The sequence below is a fragment of the Anser anser genome (genome assembly GCF_964211835.1).
Source record: "Anser anser genome assembly, chromosome: 1".
Taxonomy (NCBI): Eukaryota; Metazoa; Chordata; class Aves; order Anseriformes; family Anatidae; genus Anser; species Anser anser.
Genome location: NC_139720.1, coordinates 87,852,700 through 87,872,876, shown reverse-complemented (window position 1 = coordinate 87,872,876; position 20,177 = coordinate 87,852,700). Strand labels below are relative to the sequence as shown.

The window sequence follows — 20,177 nt, the reverse complement described above, 5'->3', positions numbered from 1 at the left end:
GCTCTGAGTATTATGAAAAATTGAGGTAGTGTAAATTTCCTTTGCACTCTGATTCCATCTTGGTTGCACACAGAAAGCAAACAAATGCTGTTTCCAGGCAGTCTTTTTATCTGCCAGCTTATCTCAGAGGTTTCCTGATAAGATTTTTTGTGGGGAGAGAGGGGGTGTTTAGAGTAAATAAAATGTGAAATTTTTCATCAATTTTAGAAGCAGCTTGAAAGACCTTTAAAAAACATGTTTCATGAGATCAGCAAGCATTTGTTTAGGTACAGTGATAGTGTATTGAATAATTCAACGCTTACAAAATGAGAGTAAAGATAATATCCCATCTTAGGTGGCTGTTTCAGAAAATTGTACAAGTTTTCAGAAAACTCTAAGGTTTGAACAGCATTGTTCTGTAAACTGCATCTGGTCCAGTCACCGGCTGAGAGCTTCTCCTCTGCATTTAGACGCAAGGAAAAAATACGAGGAACCTAGATGCTCCACAAACAGCTAGGACATTCCTCCAGGAAAAACAAAACATACACCCAAAATCTAGTCATAAACAACAAGGCAGGGTTTCTGTGGGCAGTGTTTCTGGAAAACTATCTTTTCCTGAAAAGCTGCGATGGAAAACTAACAGGGTAAATTCAGTGCCGTAGGTGAAATTAGTTTAGATCGCAGATGATAGCTCACCCTTCCAGGTACCAACAGTTGTTGCTCATACTGATGTACGTGGATGAGGCAGAGAGCTCTTCAGATCAGGGATCCTCTCTTTCTACATGCTTTACAAAGTGCATCGTGCACGCACTGCACTTCACAAATAAGACCAGCAATGTAGCGTACAGCAGTGTGTGCCTTCTTAGAAGCCCTGTTTCCTACTGAGGTCAACCTCATGCAATCTCTGTCTTTATCAATTGGCTGTTTCCACCAAATTTAAGAGGAGACAACAGGGTGCCAACAGACAACTAGGTTTCTTCAGGTTGTGTGAGGACTGAGGGTGGCTGGACGGAGGGAGAAATTCCTCTCAGTGCCTGCGTGGTGGCCGCACAAGCTCAGCAGAGACCTGCTTGGTTGCGGTGGCTGGAGATGCACAGTGAGCGGCACCTCTGGGCCCGGCTGGAGTTAGGTGAAGGGCAGGAGACGGCTTAAGGCGTGTTCAGAGATGCTGGACAGGCGTTTTTTCTAGAGTAGGAATAAAACCAGGGGAAAGGGGTGAAGCAGAGATTATTTGTAAATTATTATTGTGTGTCATTTCATCAGTTTCCCCCCGCCCCGTTTCTGCTGACTTTTTATGTCTATAATTCAGCTTGCTCTTGGTTTAATGCAAATACAGATCAACCCCTGAAATCCCATTACTATTATCCTATATGCTTCATGGTATAAAAATAGTAGATCCTGACATGTTTGTTTTGGTGGGCTGTTACTAAATTCTAGTACTCATTCTGGTAGCTTGACTGTTACTGTAAAATGTTGCAATTTTCTTTTCCTTTAAAAGACAAACAACTGTAATAATCCCAATGCATTACATTTTCAGATACTTTCTGCCCCTCTGAAGCCAACACATTCAAGAACTGTACAGGGTAAACTGCAGTAAACAGCATTCCTGTCATCATCCCATCCTTTTTTCCGCATAGAGAACGTGAAACGGTTGTTTTGCTGTGAAACGTTTGCAGGGATCAATGGAGATTTCCTGGGCAGAAGGAATGCAGAATTTGGCCCATGCTTTTCAGAGAAGCTTGACCCAGAGCATTGCTATGGGTCACTACAGCTTTGTGCAATGTTGTCTGTAATTACCGCTAGTAAGTGGTCTCTGAAGATGAGCCTCTTTTGGAAAAGGATTTCATGTTTTTAATAGGTCTGTGAGGTAAGCCTAAATACAGTGTGTATACCTGCACTGTCAGCAACAGATAACATTGAAAAAATTAAAACTGCAACACATGAATGCTCTTACAGAAAGCCTACAATGCCAAAAAGTTTGTTTAAAATAATAATAATAATAATTAGTACCTGTATTAATCTTCAACATCAGAAAATCTGATTTCATTTTTTCCCAATTCTGCATCATTATGTTTGTAAATTTGGTGTTCTTTAGATAGCTTTGCTTGGAAGCAATCATATTCAATTTCAGCACAGAAGTTGTTATGACCAACAAACAATTAGAAAAAAAATACAGTTAACACGGTAGAAATGAACTGACAGAGCAGATATCTGTTCCTTATTTAATATTTACAGAAGCAGCCTGATGGCTAACAAACACCTCTGCTAACGTTATCGTTTATTAGTGGTGATGTAGAGATATACTTTAATGGGTATATTGGATACTGGAATTAACCTGATAAATTTTAATATTAGTTGCATGCACTGTAGATATGGGTAAAGCATGATAGTTTCTTACATTTCAGTCACAAATACTGAGGTAGAAAGGTTTAAACTTATTGTAAATATACAGGATTACTTTTGATGAGAGCTTAGGGATACTTTTTTTTTGCTTCTTTTGATTTTTCCATAATTTTCTCTCTCCATAGAGAAGCAATTAAGAAGATAAAAACTTGTAGTGTTTGAGAACACCTCAACACTTCCGACAGTTACAATATTACTTTTGTTATCTTTATCTTAGGGATGGCAAAATAAAGGCATTGCTTAAGGCCATTAGTGATAAGGATGTTCTTTCCTTCTGGTGTTTTTTCCACGCAGAAATGCATTGCTTTTTAACAGTCCTTAATTCAGTCAAAATCTCTACATATTCTCTTCAAATTTGCTATTTCCTGCCTACGTATGAAGAGGTACATCTCAAAATACAGCCATTTTTTTCTTACGCTGTCATGCAAGCTGAAATAAGATATTCTATAATTGGGTATGCTCTCTAGGATGTATTATAACAAAACGTAGTGATGGGAGGCTTAACCACAATGATATCACTTGGCAGCGGAGTGCAGACCTCACCAGTTAAGTGTTAATGGGGTCATAAAGCCATGCCCCGTGCCCCGCTAGTTGGTCCGTGACTCATGCCCATTCCCTTTAGCAATGTTTTACTTTGCCGTAATGTTTTAAATGTGCTGTGTGCTATTAAAATGTGAACGCACCCAAATTAGAGGAAAAACACTTCAAAGGGGGAAGAAGTGATATCTTCTTTTCCAAAGGGGAATTTGGAAGGGGCTATGGAGTTAGTATTTGTCATTGTCCTGAAACCCTTTAGCGAAGGGCTCCGCAGAGGACCCAGGCATGATTTGTTGCAATGTCTGCATTTTGTGGTTGCTCTTCCATTGGCTCTTTGTTATGAGACCCCTGAAATGCTTACTGTTCAGCGTTGTTTTCAGAGAAAAAGGCTGAGCTTTGGCAAGCAATGACAAAAAAAGAACATGCAGGGAGTCAATATCTAACTAAATAAGCAACCTTGCTTTCTACTCTGTACGTAACCACTGTTGCATGTATGTTGTCTGCATCTTCTAGCAGAGGCAGGACGTGACACAAATGGCTCTTTGTTAAGTGGGTCAGTAGCAGGGGGCTGAGTGCGATGGCAAGGCCCCCACTGAAACCTCTCCCGCCCTGAGGTGTGTGGCTGCAAGGTATGGAGCCTCAGCCGCTGGGGCCGGTATAACCTCCTTCCTGCCCCATAACCCAGTGCCAGCACTGCCTCTGTAAGATGACTTAACTATTTCTCTGCCTGTCACCAAGCTTTGCTAGTAATTTCTACGCCTTCAGCAACTCAGAAGCCTTTTTGCAAGTGGAGGTCTATACAGGGACTGTGGTGAAAACATCTTGAGACTTTGGAAGTCTTAAGACTGTCTTCCCCCAGTTGTCCTGCTGGATGTCCTAAAGCAAATCTTACAAACTTTCTGCAGTGTTGAAAGCTAGGCCACCTGGGTTTTGCAAAAGGTTGCTATAAGCTTAACTGAAAAAAGCAGATGGTTATTGTTACTGGGGGTTTGGTGTCCTTCCTGTCACTTGCTCTTTTGGCATGGGTTGGATCTTGTGCTGTCAGTGAGCTCAGATGGAAATCAATCCTGGAGAAGGGAAAGGAAAGAAAAGCTGGTTTCATTCCGGTACCTCAAACCTCCATTTTGGTGTGTTGTGATAGAAAAGTTCCCTTCTTTTCTCCTCTACTTGTAGCTGATCAAGAGAGTTGGATTTGAGCTCAGCCTGAGACAGACCAGCCCCATTAAATCTTTTGTTGTGTTTGTGCATCTCTGCACTGATTCTGACACGAGCTGTGAAAACAGAGCAGCCCTTCCCTGCACTAGCACTGAGACAAGAAAGGTGCGCTGATGAGTCTGCGCTTGCCTACTGACTCTGAATATTTTGTGTACAGCTATTTCTATTCGTTTATTGCCCAGCTGGTAGAATGGCACTCATTGACAATAGTGATAGTTAATGTAAGCTTAATGAATTTTGGAAGTCTGAAATTGGGATAACAGGGAGCGGGGGGGGGTGCCTTGTAAATCTCCCAGCTGGGAGCCGTTCTTCATATTATCAATATATTTGATTCCTGGAGCCATCGGCAATGTGCTAGCTGCAAGCTGTTTAGTATACTCGTTCTTCCCCTGCTTTTTGTAAAGTCTAACTTTAAAGTTCTACTTTAAACTGCTAGGGGAGCCTCTACTGCAAACATGAGGTGCTCCCTGAGCAAAGAAATGCATCTGATTGTGATCAAGAGCATCTTGTTGCCTGATTTAGTGTCTCTGTCTTCAACCTTGCTGCGTATAGACTCTTTGGGATTCCCACTGAGCCAAGTTGTGGAGATTGAATTATTTTAAGAAGTGCTCCATAATGTGCATTTGGTTTTAGATCTGAGCTCTAAAAGAGAGGCCACTACGGCAGCAACAAGGCCACCTAATAGAAAGTCAGGCTGGAGTAAGTTATGTTGTGGGATATCCAGGCAGAAATCAGTAAGGGAAGGATTAAGCAAGATAGAAACAGCCACCTGAGTGGTAAGTCTTGCCTCTCGGGGCACTTAACACAAGATTGGATTAGACAATAGAAAATTTACAGCGGGAGACATCTTTTGGATAAGCTAGATTGAACTTCTGCTGTCCCTGATAAATAAGGGTCTCATAAAAGATGTCTAACATAAAAACCCTACAAAAGCTGAAAGAGTTACACAGCTTGTATCTGTTACCTGAGCTTGTTGGGTATCCGGGTTCTGCAATTGCTGTACGCAGTTTGCTGTCTCTAGGAGGCATCACAGGGTTTGCTCCAGGAAAGCCCTTTGCACCAAGTCCTTGCAAAAGCGAGAAGTGAAAGCAGCTGCTTTTTCTGAGAATGACTGACTGTTTTGATGAAGTGAGGACTCCCCTTCCAGAGATGAGCAAGGCGCTCCCCTCCGTTCCCTTTCTGACAAGGCTCTGGAAAAGTTCTGAGGGCGGAAAGATTGCCTTGTTAAAAGCATGTGAAAAGTTAAACTTTGCCTTCAGACTGAAAAGGCAGATCACTTATTGTTGGGTTGTTGGGTTTTTTGCACACGCTTGGTCTCTTTCAACAAATCAGCTGTTGGAGATCTTCCTGTCTTGCGCCTGTTACAGTGCCTTGGACTTTTTATTCCATCGTGTGCTAGAAAGTGTTTGGCCCTCTGTGGCACTATAATCTTTTCCATCTTTTGAATGTGTGTCTTCCCAAATGAATCAAAAGGAAACTTTCACTATTTGAACTTTGTGCTAGTGCCTCCCTGAAAGAGATCCTAGCAGAAGTATGAAGGGCTCACCAAGTTCCTCAAGCATCTTAACTTGACCTCATGTTTCCATAACACTGACATCTTGTGGCATAAGAAAGTGGAAATTAATGACCTGAAATACCTTCTATTTTCCCCTTTTTTTCCTATTTTTTTTCTTTCTAAATTTAATTTATTCTGGCTGCCTAAAATCTGGTATTGTAACATGAATCCCGGTAATATCAGTGGCTCGCTCCTTGATTTTAAAGCTGAGGCTAACAGCAAACCATAACGTTGAATTTCATGGACACCAGCTGTGCTTTGGCCATGCAGTGTTTCAGAAACAGGTGATGATGTACTGATGCAAACCACAAAAGTCGTCTTCAGTGCTAAAAGGACTGCTGGTGAAGGAAAAAAATATAATAATATTAACAGCTTTTAACTTTTTTTTTTTTTTGGCCAAGGAAAGTGGTTGGTATGAAAGGACAAACCTGGAAGTCCTTCAGGAAGCAAGCTCAGTGGTGTTTTCCTGCGGTGGGTTGTCCTATTCTCCTGCCATAAGAGACTGCTGGCCTTCATTAGGTGACTTAATTTAACAGACGTGGTAGTGAGGAAATTTTGTGCTGAAGTGTTTGCATAACAAATGCTAATTAGCCCTGTAATCCTGATACAATGTGATGGCCAATGGGATTATCTTTAGTCTCCACGCAAAGGGAGAAGCCTGCTGATTTCATGCGCTCCGTTTGGTGCAGGCCATGCCTTTCCCTTTGCTCATTTCTGTTAACTGGATACCGTGCGTGTCAGGCCTGGTAATGTACCACGTGTGGTGTAATCCAGGCCTGTTCCTCCCTCTGTTGTTTCCTCACTGATTTTTCCTTCAGAGTGCTCATACAGCAGCATGGAAGAGCCCCTTCCTTCTGTGAGGGAAGGAGTATTTGGCCTCCGCTTCTTCAGGCTCAGCTTGTCCCAGGTTTGTTTATTTATTCATATATATCTATGAACAAGAATACAGAAATAAATAAAATGCAGGATATGTAGAGAGAGATTCTTCATGAACAGGCTGATCTGTAACGCTAGGAGGCTGATTCCTAGGCGTTTGGTCTGGGCCCCTGTGCAGGTCCAGGCCCGCGGCAGCCCTCGCAGGTTCAGCAGGGATCAGGCGCTGGGCTTTGGCAAAGAGACACACAAGTGTGTCCTGGGGGGTGTGTGCCTGGAAACACACACCTCAGACAACATTTTGGGGTATAAGCAATGGGATTGAACCGGGCTGAACCGAGCACCGTGGTTGTGAGTTTCTCAGATCAACGCCAGCTTCCCCCCCCCCCAAAGTTCAGGGCTGCTTGGGGAGCTGCCTGCCACAACAGGGCAGACGTCTTCCTTTAAATAAAGCTTTAAATAGCTGCATGTGAAGTCGAAGACAGATAAAAGCCTTCATTTATAACCTGTTACTGAGTGTTGGTAACCTTTAAAAGCCCAGCTTTCCTGCCTGCCGTGTTTGTGACGTGCCGTAAGCTGTGCCGCATGCCTGCATTTGGACGCCTTGCCTTGAGACCCTCCTGTGCTTTACCCGTCTGCTGAAACTCGGGCTGGTAAAACGCTGGTAACTGAAAAGCTGTGGTGCAACTCGTGGTGGGCACTGTAAGGTTAACAGAGCAGGAACTACCAGCTAAACGTTGGTTACTTGCGCTGTGTGCTGTGTGAGGGAGCTGGGGTGGGAGCTCTCGCCCAGGCTGGGCTCCGTGCAGCGCCCGGCACCTTCCTGCAGCTCACCCGCTGCAGCCGCGCAGCCTTGGCCTCGGCCCCCCAAACCGCAGCTCAGGCTGACGAGGGACCGGGCTCCGCTTTGCACACGCTGTGCAGATACTGAAGGGTGGTAACGCCGCCTCTAGTGCTTTAAAAATCAGAACTGATCCTGTTCACGTGAATGGATGCTAACTGTCTTAACTGCTACTTGGCCGTTGTGCTTTGTATCTCATCTGAGCTCTGTTTCAATGCACTCTGCATCTTTTATCTTTCTCTCTCGTGCTTTCTAATCCGGAAAGCTGTTGCAAAGGTTATTATTTAGAAAGTGCTTTGTACTTTTATTTGAAAGAACTCAGATATCAAGCACTTCAAGGAAGGTGAAGACGTGAACTAATTAATTTTCATGGTTTGTTTCTAAATGTCGGATTTCATCATTGTCTGAATAGGTATTTTTACAGGACCGTCGCAGCCAGGCTATGCCAAGCAGAATTTCCCTTTCTGAACAGCTTTAGTCCATTACCTGTGGTCCTGGAGGCCAGGCTGCCCCAGATAAGCACCACATAGGCCCTTGAGCATAGGCACAGCGTCAGCCAAGGTCCAGCACAGCTGACACGGAGCTACAGCTAAGTACCGTGCACTCTTAACTCCTCCTGTGTACCCCTCTACATCTCCTGCTCCAGCTCCTCCTGGTCTGGGGAGGTTATCAGCCCTGGAGAAACACTGGGCTTGAGATCATGGTGTGAACGTGTCCCGCCTCAGTACGGGAACAGGGCCGGGATCCCCCAGAGGTTTCTTCAGCAGCACCTGAGATATCGCCAGGCTTCCTGGCTTAGTGCTGGGCTTTTTGGGTGCCTTGCATTGTATTTCAGGTCTGGGTGAAGCTCTGAGCAGCCCTGAGCTGCTCCTGGACACGTCCAGCTTGATGGCAGGGTACGCTGAGGCAGACTGCTGTGCTGGGTGAAAGCAGCTGGACGGCTGCTAGAAGCCAAATGCCTCTGAGGCTGTGCAGCTGCAGCGCCTGATGCTGCATTTTAGCGACTGAGTCCAACGGGATTCAGGCTAGTTTTGTGTTGAACCAGTGCTGGCATACAGTGCTGTCCTGCGACTGTTTGGAAGAAAAACTCTAGGAAGCTATTCTCAGCTTGTTTGTTGGTTTAATGCACGATGTCAGGCAAATAACTTAATCCCTCTGTTTCCATTTACTCCGTGTGTATGAGGTTTGATAATCCTGAAAATAATGTGGTGAAAGTTATTGTTTATAGAGTGCTTTGAACCCTGTTCTAAAAACCATAGGAATAGGAAGGGAAGAAGGAAAACAGTCTGGGATCTTAATCTTGTTTTACTTCCATGGATTTGTCTCTAAATACGATTTTAAAGAATTGAATATGGACTCTTAGTTCAGACAAGTAAACAAATCTAGCGTTTGGAAAATGTGTTTTTTCTTTATCTGGCTGTGTTAGCCTCTCAGTGGGAGCAGTGATTGTATCATCATCTACTTCAGAATTTACAATTACATTACCGGGTTTCCAGGCATGGATTTTCAGTCACGCTTTATACAAATCACATACTTGAGCAGTGCTACAGACCACCGTCGTTAGCTTTATTTCTGCAAAGGAGACTTCCTCGTGGTGCTGAGTGTGTAGTGCCTGAATGGCATCTGCAAATTTAATGAAATCTTCAGCGTGGCCTGATGGGCTGGGGAGAAAGCCCAGCGTGCAGAACGGCCCTGCTCTCATCGCTGGAGTAACCGAGCACCTTGAAGTAGTACATTAAGTGGTTCAACAACTATCCATCACATGTGGTTAATAAGAATTGCCATACTTTGTTCACCTGAGGAAGGAGATGAATCATACAAATACTTTTCAATTTATCTTCCTAGAAGGGTTTCACAGGCTCTTGATCATTCTCATCTTCCTCTTTTGAACTCCCTCCAATTCTCTGTACAAAGCACACTTTGGATTCATTTTTAAGTGATTTTTTTTTAATAGCTGTGCAATACAACATTTCCTTTGGCAGTGGTCCTGGAACTGCATATTAGATCCATGTTTACTTAGGCTTCTTGACCTGGATTGTTTTTATTTTTCAGCTACATTTCTGAGCTTCCTACACGTTTACTGATAGAGGAACAATTTAATCAGTTCTAGCTGCTGAAAACCAACACTATTACTGTGCTCAGCTTGATGCAGTCAGGGTATAAACATGTCATGCAACGTGGACAAGGAAATTAACATCAACATCTGCTGAGTAACAATTTTGTTGAGCTCTCCATTAGGGCACTAGTAAAATTATTTCTTTTTTTTTTTTTTTTTAAATCTACTGAGAGAGACCCATCCTACAAGAGGCTGCTAGCTGAGGTTCCTGTGCAGAGAATTCAGGTTTAAAACCTCTCAGTCAGAAAGCGAATCACAGTGGCTCATGGACATATCCTGATATCTGGGGTGAAAAGTCTATCCTTCCTGCCCACAGTTCCCCTCTCACATTTAAAGGTCTCCAGCATCCCCAAAACGAGAGCTGACGTATTTTCCCATGCACCCACTTCTCAGTTGACGAAGGAATCCCCAAGCAGCCCCAGAAGCGAGCCCCTGCAGGAGATGCCGTGGGGTTTACCCAGGCAGCAAAGGCTCTGTGTGAGGCTTTCTTGCAGTGCCTGTGGTGTGACCTCGGTTATCTCCTTGCAGAGCTTGTGTTTGCTCTCTGTGCCTGGGCTCTACACGTGGGGAAACGTCCTGTGCTGGCTGAGAGGTCCGACCATGGAGCAGGTGCCCAGGGAGGCTGCGAGTATCTCTACCCTTAGAAGTGCCCTGACTCAGCTGGATGAGCTCCTGGGCAGCCTGGGCTGACGGACCCTGTTCAGAGAGGGGTTTGGACCTCTGCCGGTCCCCTCCAAGCTCGTTTATGCTCTGACTCTCACTCAGGTTTCCAGCTCCTTCACAAGCAGACAGGCTTGGCCTCATACTGGCTGTGTTTTTACAAAGTGCTAAGGAGCACTGCCACACTGATACAAACGGCCTTGTTTTGGTGATGTTTGTGGTCTTTCTGTGCAGATGCTGTAACAGTTCTTGGACTGACGGACCCCAGGCTCTGCTACATACTGGATGGATTCCTCTTCATTTATGCAGTCATCGTGACGGCCCTTTTTGTGAAAGCTAAGGTCAGTCTAACCAAACAGTGACGTATTTGGCTTTTGTGGCCCAAGCATATTGGGCTGAGCTGGAAAATGGAGGTGGAGAAAGAAGCGTATGTCTTAGAATAAGACATTTTGATTTTCCTTTTTTTTTTTTTTTCTTCCCCCTCTCCTTTTCTGGTGCCAGCCTGGGTAATTTGGGTGAGTTCTTTCTGAGGGTTCAGGAATGGAGGGGAAGTGTACATACTACGTAAGAGTATTTGATGCCACAATTATGGATGCAGTCAGAGATTCTGGATATGGTAGCTAGGAAATGGTTTGTTAAGAGCGATGTGGCGATGTGGCTTTGCCATTGGAAATAGGGCAGAGGACATACAGAAAACTCAGGATATATAAATGCCAAACTCAGGAAGGAAGTATTAAAACATCTCAAGAAGTCAGACATGTCTGATAGCACGAATGTGATGATGCAAATGATTGGTAGAACCTCAAGGACCACAGGAGAGGAGCTGGGGGATGGGATGGACATGCCCGATGGGCTGTTCCCATCCAGCGACTGCTGTGGCTGAGACAGGGTGATGCTGGGCTAGCGCCCGACCTGCCCTGCAGTGGGATCGTTTCTCAGGCCTGCAAAGCCAGTACTGACCTCAGAGGGAAGGATGTGTGGCGGAAATGGGCAGAACTCAGTGCTGGTGAAGGAGCAGCTCTTTTGTTGCCAGTATAAATCCTGAGCACGGGTGAAAACACTGCTCTGGGGCTGGAAGTCTTTCTGAGGCTGCTGGAGGGAAAAGCCACTCGGGCACACAGCGTGCGCACAGTGCCTGGCGGCAGGAGCTCCGCACCTTGCCCGTGGCGATGTTCAGGAGGGCTCAGCAAAGCTTCCACAGAACCAGAAGTGTGAACGTGGAGCAGTGAGCTGCTGCAGCAGCAGCGCTCTCACCCCCAGCTCATTCAGCCCCGGGCATGGTCGCTGCCCTGGTGCGTTCAGCTGTTTGCTGATACGGCGCGTAGCGTCGAGCTGTAGCAAAGTGAGCTGTTGCAGGAGGGAAGGAAGCAGAACGAGGGAGGAAAGCCACATCTGTGGTTACGCTGGGGTCTCTCAGTCAAAAGCAGCAGAGGCGTTGTAGCTGAAATGCCATCGTCTTACAGCACCGGAAGGCCGGTGGGGCATTTTCTGGGGAGGGCCCTGTCTTGACCCAAACCTAGAACTTCTTATAAATCTTCGAAGCTGTGGAATCTCTCACCTCGCTTCCTGGCCCAGGGAGTTGTTTGTTGTGGCCTCTGCCAAGGGTGCAACCTTGTTACGTTTTTTTTATTTCTGGACTACGTGGCCAATGTGTGTGAACAGTTAGGCTCTGTTACAAGCAACATGGGTTAGATGCTTGGTACGTTACTGGCCCTGCCAAGGGTTCAGTGAAAAGAGCGGCACTTTCATTGGAAAAGGTGTGGAGTAGGTAAACTGTAATTACTACAAAATTTAATTTAAAAAAAATAAGTCTTTCAATAAGACTTCACACCAGTTCACTGTGCCCATCAGAATCCTGGGCTAATGTAAGTCTGCAGAGCTGCGAGCTGCTGTGACCTGCAAGTAAAAGGGCCTGTCTTCTGGGAGCAGCCTGGCATGCAGAGAGGAGTGCCAGTGCAGCAATGACCTCTATTGCCTGTAGCCCTGTCAGTGCCGTGGGCTGGCTGGGTGTGGGTTGCCCAGTTTCTGATGAGAGTAACTTGTAGGAGAGGACGAACAAGGAAAGGTTGGATGTGGTGCTTAGGGACATGGTTTAGTGGGTGACATTGGCAGTAGGGTGATGGTTGGACCTGATGATCTTGGAGGTCTTTTCCAGCCTTAATGATTCTGTGATCCTATGAACAAAAGGACTGAACGGAGCCGCTGTCTCTGCTCACAGTACGGTCTCTCTTCCAGCTTACCCAGGCCCAGGAACCACAGCAGCTGCCTGGCCAGGATGATGTGTACAATGTAAGTAACAACTGTTTTGTGTGTGTTTGTTTCCAAATCATTCTATCCAGACAGACCTTTTGGGGCACTTATATGTAGTGAATGGTATATGGACCTGAGAAACAGTGGATCAACCAGCTAATGAAAGCACTACACCCAAGCAGGCAGCACAGCAGCTGGGAGGAGCAAAAACAAAACCAGACAAGGGCGTAGCTCCTCTTGTCGCTTGTCTGGCTGGATGCTAGTTGTATGGGCTGTAGGTTCCTGATGTTGTCCACCAACCTGGAGGTATACCAAGACCCCAGACAGTGTTGGAGGCTGCACTGCGGTATGTAACGCCAACAGGAGCTGTGTGTGCAGACTGTTATGTATGATGTGCACACTCCGGTCTTCGTGCCTGTTCCTCTGCGGGTGGTTGTTGCTCTCTGATCACCCTTCCTAAGGAATATGCCTTAGCAGCAGCTGGTGTTGCCACCACCAGTGTTTCTGGTGCTATTTGATGAGGGCTGGGGAGAAGGCAGATGCTCAGGACAGCTGCATTGCAGGCCTGGGCAACTGCAGCTCTTGTATCACCTGAAGCACGGAGGCTGAGTCACCAGAGCCCTGCTGCCTCTGTCCCTGAGCTTTCCTGCTGCCCCACAGCACGAGAGCTGCTGTGTGAGGCCGAAATGGAGGCACACCCCATCTGCCATGCCCTAATTGTAGCCAGCAATGGAAGGCTGTCCCTGCAGCGACAGAGGATGGAGACAAGATCCTGACTCTCGTTCTAGCTAAACAGCTCACTCATGGTAGCATTAAATGCTGGCTATGTGTCTGGTTGCCTTGATTTTGTTTTTTTTCTCTCACGCTCTTGACCATAGCCACATCCTGTGATGAGTGCCACTGTTTAACTCTGTAATGTATGAAAACTAATGTTCTGTTTTCAGTTTAAAGTGTCACCTTTTCAATAGCACTGAATACTGGCGTACGCGCTCTGTGTACAGAAGAAATGTGCTATTCTGACCCAAAAATCTCACCTTTGCCTTTTTGCAATAAGTAATTAAACTCTTGTGTCTTCAATCACCAGTGGGAGAGAAAGCATGGCAATCAGAATCTGTCTCTCTCACTCCCATTTTCAGCTCTGTTCTGCTTAGGAAAGGTTCTTGAGGTGATGGCTTGCAGTTTTGTACTTCACAGACCACTCTTAGAGGCTTCCATAGCTTCATTGCAAACAATTTTGTTGACAGAAGGGCAAAAATTGAGGGGTAAAACCAATTTCCAGCTCACTTACAATAGTCATGAAGTTGGACTTCAAGCTGGGCATACTTTCTTTTCTTAAGTCAAATCTGTTTTCTTATGATCTTAATGTCCATCACTGCTGCTTGCTTTCTTGTTTCAGAAACTGTCTCGTGGGCACAGAGATGAATATGATGTTCTGGGAGCAAAGCGAGGTGCAGACCCTGAGATGGGCGGGAGACATGAGGTAACTTCCTCCCACACACGCCCCTTAGTTCTTTTAATCTGGTTCCTTTCTCCTCACATCTAACCGCCGTTGAGGCGCACCGGCGTTCAGCACCCTCTTGCAAAGCACCAGTGCCCTCCTTGAGAGGGACTGGCACAACCTGTGTAGTAACGCAGGCAGCGTGGCAGGGACAGAAGTAAAACCTCCCCTCTCCCTTTGATCTGTGCCCCTGGTGCCCCCATCACGTCGCTGAGAGCCTGCAGACACCCAGACTGGAAGTGACACCCAGCCTGGGGCGGATGCGGAGCAGGCGAGGCGGGAGCCGGTGTTTCACGAGAGCGCTCCGCACGTGACGCCGCCAAACGAGTGCCAGCAACGTCGAGCAGCTGCCAAAACAACTGCTGCTGCTGCTGCAGAGCCTGACAGCTTCAAAGGAAGAGGGAGGGGAACCCTTCTGCATCGGCACATAGGGCTTGCCTGCAGGTGGCAGCTGTATCAAACAGAGAAGAGCTAAGTTTTTACCAATTAGTAAAGTCAATTTTCTGGAGAATGTGTTGTCTTAACGGAGCCTTATGGGTGGAGGCAGGATGGGCTGTACTTGTCACTTGTTCACAGAGCTGTAGCCATGCCTTAGAGCAAATGCACAGGCACACACAAGCAACCTTCTTCCTTTCTTTTACAGCAGAGAAGAAAGAACCCCCAGGACACCCTCTATAGTGTGAGTAGAGAGAGCTAAGGGGTGGGGGTAGAGGGTGGGGATGGCTGGAAAGAGGAGTTTTTAATTCACAGAAGACTTTTTTTCTCCCTGCCTTGTTTCAGCTTAGGTTCAACTTAACAGCCCCTTTCAAAGATATTCTTTTTTCTCAGAATGCTTGAAAATTTCTGCGCCTTTCTCAACGCCAAGAAAAAAAAATGTGGGCTGCCTGGGCAGATGGGGGAAAGAATTTGGATCAACATACCTGCTGACTCCTTTGTTAACCATTAGTAGGGCTTAATTAACCAAGCTTTGTCCCATATGAATGATGATGCAGTATTTTATCTGTTTGTTCTCCACCCTCTCTGGCTGCTCTCTAACACAGGGCAAATGCCAGTGCTGCTAAGAGCGGCTGCTTAGGAGCATCTTAATTTAATAGATTTAATGCCGGCTGAACATGTTGGTCTGTGCTCCAAAGGATAGAAACATGGATACTCATGTCTCACTCGGGGTCTTTCTGAGTGCTTGCTGAGAAATGAGTTCATTTCGAAGTCCGGCCTTCATCGTTACTGAATGAGGAGCTCTGATCACTGCTGGTCCTAAGAGCTGGGCACTGCTTCCCTGGATGGATGAAGAAAGAGCTCCTCTTAACCTTCACCCTGCCACGTTACAGACTCCCCTTTTCCCTAGGCCTGAGAGGCACGTTTGGTTTTGCCTCCCGAGCAAATGTTGCTTAAAGATTTTCTTTGGAGAGCTTTGGTGTAGCATGCGGCACTGATGTGGATAAATGACTTGTTCTAGTGCAGGGTTATATTCATTTAAAAGTCTTGAGATCCCGTGGTGTTGCTAAGCAGATTTGGTCGTGCATGGCGTATACTTCAATGCACATCAGTCGAGATCTGCCACTGTTCCTTCACTGGAAACGTGGAACTTCTGAACTGGGGTTGGGACAAGGCAAGGCCACCCCACAAGTGCAGGAGTGGGGTACAGGCAGCCGGGGGCTGGCTTGGCTTTTCCAGTAACACTGACTCTCTCCTCTTCTATGCTTCCAGGCACTGCAGAAGGACAAGATGGGCGAGGCATACAGTGAAATTGGAAAGAAAGGAGACGTGAGTACTCTTGTCCTTTTTGATGAAAGCTTGGGAGGAGGCATTTTCACTGCTGCTCCCTTGCAGACTGGTAGGCCAGGCTGCTTGTAGCTGGTTGCACAAGGAAGCTCCAGTGTTACACAGCACCTACCGAGGAGCACAGTTATCTATTTCCTGTAGCAACCAGCGTGTCAGATGCAGCAGTAAATTAGATATGTAACTACAGAGTTATAGCAGCCATGAAACGAGGTAGAGATCGGACAGTAAGGTTCATGGCCCTCAGGGTTAGAAGCACAGCCCATAGGCAAGCAGCAGCGTCCCTGAGCAGAATGAATAATATCAAGGGGAAACACTGCAACTTTTGACAGAAAAACATCTAAGTTACTGCAGTTATCCTCTAAAAGGAATGAGGAATATTTGAAGGAAATGCCTGATTTCAAGGGCCGCAAAGCTTGTGGCCCAGCAGCCCACATCAGTTGAGTACTTTCCTCTAGGACAGCTCAGAGCTGGGGTTTCATGGTTTCTCCTACGGGCTACTGAGAGTGGTCTGCCTTACAACCACAAGTCAGAATGTGCAGGCACCTTCTTGTTCGTCTTCAGACAAGCAACTGGGGGAACATTCCCCTTCCCCCACATCCTTTCCTGAACTTTTATAAAGGAACACATCTAAAGGTAGCAACGAAGCCATAGCTTTAGTTTAGTAGACAAAGTGCTTGTGTTGAAAAGAAACTATCTTGGGATGCTGTTTATGGCAAAATGAAAAATTGCTGTGACCTATACAGGTTATATTTTGAGTCAAAGTGTCTTGTATATAACCTTTCATTTCCTGCTGAAAAGTGAAAAAAGGGGATTTCACAGGAAAGTTTACTATTGAAAAATGGAGAAGCAATGCTGACATTTAATCCCCTCCTTATTATTCTAAATTAATATGATTTGAATGATATGAATATATATCATAATTCCTTATGGAATTGTATATGTGTTCTTTATTATATATTTGAATATACATCATAATACTATGATTCTATGAAATGCCCATCTGCCATATTCAAGCTCAGTTTGAGCTATGAGTTTATGAAGTCTCACCATGTTCTTGTTTAGAAACGTTTCTATTACTTGCAAGGTGGGGAGGGGAACAAAAAGCTTGCCAAGATTGCACTTTGTTGGTGCGATCTGCTTGTACCATGACGGCCCCTGTACCTCCTGTACTGAATCCACTGTGACTGGCCTCAGGCAGAGTTACCTGCGCTTGCAATGAACTTCACCGCTCACAGAACACGTGACAGAGAATTTAATTTACTCCCCCTGCCTGTCCAAGAGAGGGCAGAGTCACTCAGACACCAGCTGACGTAGCAACAAAAAATACAGAGCCCTTTCCTTCGGGTGTGCCCTCAGCTCATAGAACAACAGGTGTCTGTGGGAATGCTGCCAAATCTACGTACCTACAGCAAATCAAAGGAATAGCAGCATTATAACAGGATGGCAGGAAAATATGTCAAACCTTGTTTCCCTTTTGTTTCTAGTCATCACCATTTTTACCTTCCACAGCCCTTGCAGCAAATGCCGACAGGCAGCATGTCTGGGCTGCTTCAGGCTAGAAGGTGCTTGCCAGCAAGTTTTCCCTCCTGCGCAGAGGCTGGTGACCTGGCCAAGCGCAGCTGCCGACCCTCAGCGTAGGATGGGGACAGTCAGTTTTCTTTACTTTTGTGTAATAGGAAAAGCACCCATTAATCTGTGCTTGTTTTTCTTTCCCAAAGCATCAGAGACGGCGAGGGAAAGGGAACGATGCTGTTTACCAGGTAGGCAACACATCCAGCAGTTGCTCCCATCATCTATCTTCACAGCTTAATTGTAGCCTCCAGATACTAACCACACGGTTCACAGTGCATGATGAGGCAGAGCTTTTGAAGCGGCTTTCTGAGGATATTTACTTAGGTTCAGAGCAAAGACCACACTGTTGTGACTTTGTCAAAATTGGCTGCATGTTCTAAATACAACTGGCAGGAAAACTCATTTAGGAATACTGTCAGGAACCATCTCCACAGTCCTGCAGCTTGGAGAATCACCTTGGACTATGGCAGGTGATGCATGTGGTCTGGGCTCTGAATTGCTTATTGCTTAAGTGGAAACCTTCAGGTTGCCAAACAGCTGCTGTAACTCCAAGTGTCAGTGGTTCAGCCCATCTCACTACAGCGTGCAGAGCACAAACTGATCAACCCTTAGTGCACTGGGGGCATTGCGTTGCCCACACGTAACAGAAGGCAAGGAGCCCACCACGACACCTTATTTGTGACATCATGCAAAATTGTTCCAAAATGCATTTCACATCCTGTAGAAGCCTGTATGTTGCCACTGACATCACATTACAAAAATAAAACATTAAAAAAAAAAAGTCCTGATGCAGCACACGCCAGGGAGTTTTCCTGTTAATGCAGTGCATTTGTAACTAGTGGTACCTCTCTTCAAAACCTGCTCTCCTGAGATAGTCACAGGTACTACTAAGATAAGGAGCACTATCTTATTGATGTACTCAACAAATATTCATCATATTTGTGAGCAGAGCTAAATATTCATAGCAAAGGCGGGAAGGGTAGCTAGAAGTTTTAAAAGCAATCGCCATACCTCTTGCTATATCTTCAGTCTTGAGAGTCCCAGTTACCTTGGCTCTGGCAGCCTTTTGGGCTGACCTGTGGCTGCCCCATTTTTGACTGCTCCACTCTTGGAGCAGTACGTGCCACAGAGGCAGCAGGGATACACACGCGGAACTCGCACGCTTCGTAGCTGACTTACCAGCACCAGGAGCAGGCTGTCAGAAGAGGGACTGCTGCAGCGCAGGAAGCGGGGCGATGGGATGCGTTCCTCAGGGTTCACAGCCAGCTGAAGCCCCATAGCCAACTTACCCAGAGCTGCAGCTGCCCTTCCAAATTATTACAGAGAAGTCCTGAGAAAAACTTTCATGATGTGATGTCTGTTCATTTAGTTGGCAAAGTTCACTCTAGCATCAGTTAGTTAGCACTTAGTAGTCAATAATGTGCAATTAAAATGTACTGTAAAGATCTGCATAACCTGTTAAAATGAGTTGCTGTAGTCAAACATTCATAACAGATACTTAGGATGCATCTTGCCTTTGGGTAAGTGATGGTCACTGACACCATACCAAGACAAAGGAAACACTCATGAATAAAAAAACCTCTGTAGGGAAAAGAAAAAAATCCAAAGTATGCTACTGAGCCCCTGCCACCTTGTTCCTGACTAGGGAGTCATCTAGGGGGAACAAAACACTCACCTCACCTGTTTTTCTCTTTTTCAGGGGCTCAGTACAGCGACCAAGGACACCTATGACGCTCTCCAAATGCAGCCTTTGCCGCCCCGCTAAGCAGGGGTCACAGAGGGGATGGGCAAGAGTGAGAGATGCCCACATGCTCTGGGGGAGGAGATGAGTGAAGGCCTTTTTCATCCAAAACAAGCACCATGTATTTTCCTAGTGCAGCGATCTACTTTGGCTGGTGCACAGAGGGAGTATGTCTGGACTTGGTCAGTTCCTTCTCCCTTCCCTCTTGAATCATGCAACTGCAAGCTTTAGCTATTAAAATGTACATATCTGTAAAATTATTTCCAATAATAGTAGCTATTAGGCTGATTTTTGTAAGATTTGTGTTGTAGGACCCTACCATACCTAATGCAGCTCTTTCTGTAGCTCTTACTTACCTTCCAGGGCTATCAAGTCATGTAATTGCAGTTTCAAGGCATTTAAAGACCCTTGTAAAGATAAGGCTGTAGTTATTTCCTGCAGTATTTATCTTAAGAACATTTGACAATGGCCAGCTAAACTTTCTGCTTTAAATTTACCACTCAAAAACTGCTGCAGTGGGGGGACAATTTTTTTTCTTTAACTGTGAAAAGTGACGCAGTGTTACTGTAGTGAAGGACAGAGGCTCAGTGCCAGCTCTTCAGTATGAAGAAAATCAGTGCTACGCTCCCACAAAAAATCAGGTTGTGGCATCACCACTCAGGCAGCACCTAGAGGTAAACAGAGCCAGGTGACCTGTGAGCGATTTCCCTGCTGCAGTGAAAACAAGGAGGATGGACTCTGATAAAAAAAGCAATACTGGGAAAACCAGGAAACCTCACCCTATAGAATTCCATCTGGCTGGAGCACGCGTCTGCCTAACTCCTGCCCCTTCACATTCACAACACCTACAAACATCTCTGCAGAAGTCTCCCCTTGTAAGAATTTGTGTGCTGATGCTAATGTCAGAAAAACAAAACAACTCATGTCTGGGCAACAGATTCTCTGTACAAAAGCCAATGTAAATGCAGTTTTAAAACCAGTTGAAATCATCAGGTTACTTGTAAAAGATGCAGGTATCATTCCAAAATGGTAACAATTCAATAATGTAATGCATTTGTGATGAACTAATAAAGTTAGTGTCAAAGACCTGTGTGTGCATGCATGCAGCAAACAGCTGCGGGAATGGTACGAGCTCGTTAGCTGACCCATTCAGGC

The 20,177-nt window shown here is 45.7% G+C and overlaps 1 protein-coding gene across 1 annotated transcript in view; it reads left to right on the top strand.

Annotated features, from left to right (window-relative positions):
- The window catches only part of CD247 (CD247 molecule), a 53,686-nt gene extending 33,580 nt beyond the window's left edge, over nt 1–20,106 (top strand). Inside the window, exons 2-8 of the mRNA XM_083820538.1 lie at nt 10,414–10,520; nt 12,415–12,468; nt 13,826–13,909; nt 14,571–14,606; nt 15,635–15,691; nt 17,428–17,469; nt 18,981–20,106. Coding sequence (XP_083676664.1) covers nt 10,414–10,520; nt 12,415–12,468; nt 13,826–13,909; nt 14,571–14,606; nt 15,635–15,691; nt 17,428–17,469; nt 18,981–19,046 — 446 coding nt within the window. The 3' untranslated portion in view covers nt 19,047–20,106. The remainder of the gene's footprint in view (nt 1–10,413; nt 10,521–12,414; nt 12,469–13,825; nt 13,910–14,570; nt 14,607–15,634; nt 15,692–17,427; nt 17,470–18,980) is intronic.
- Nucleotides 20,107–20,177: the final 71 nt, after the last annotated feature.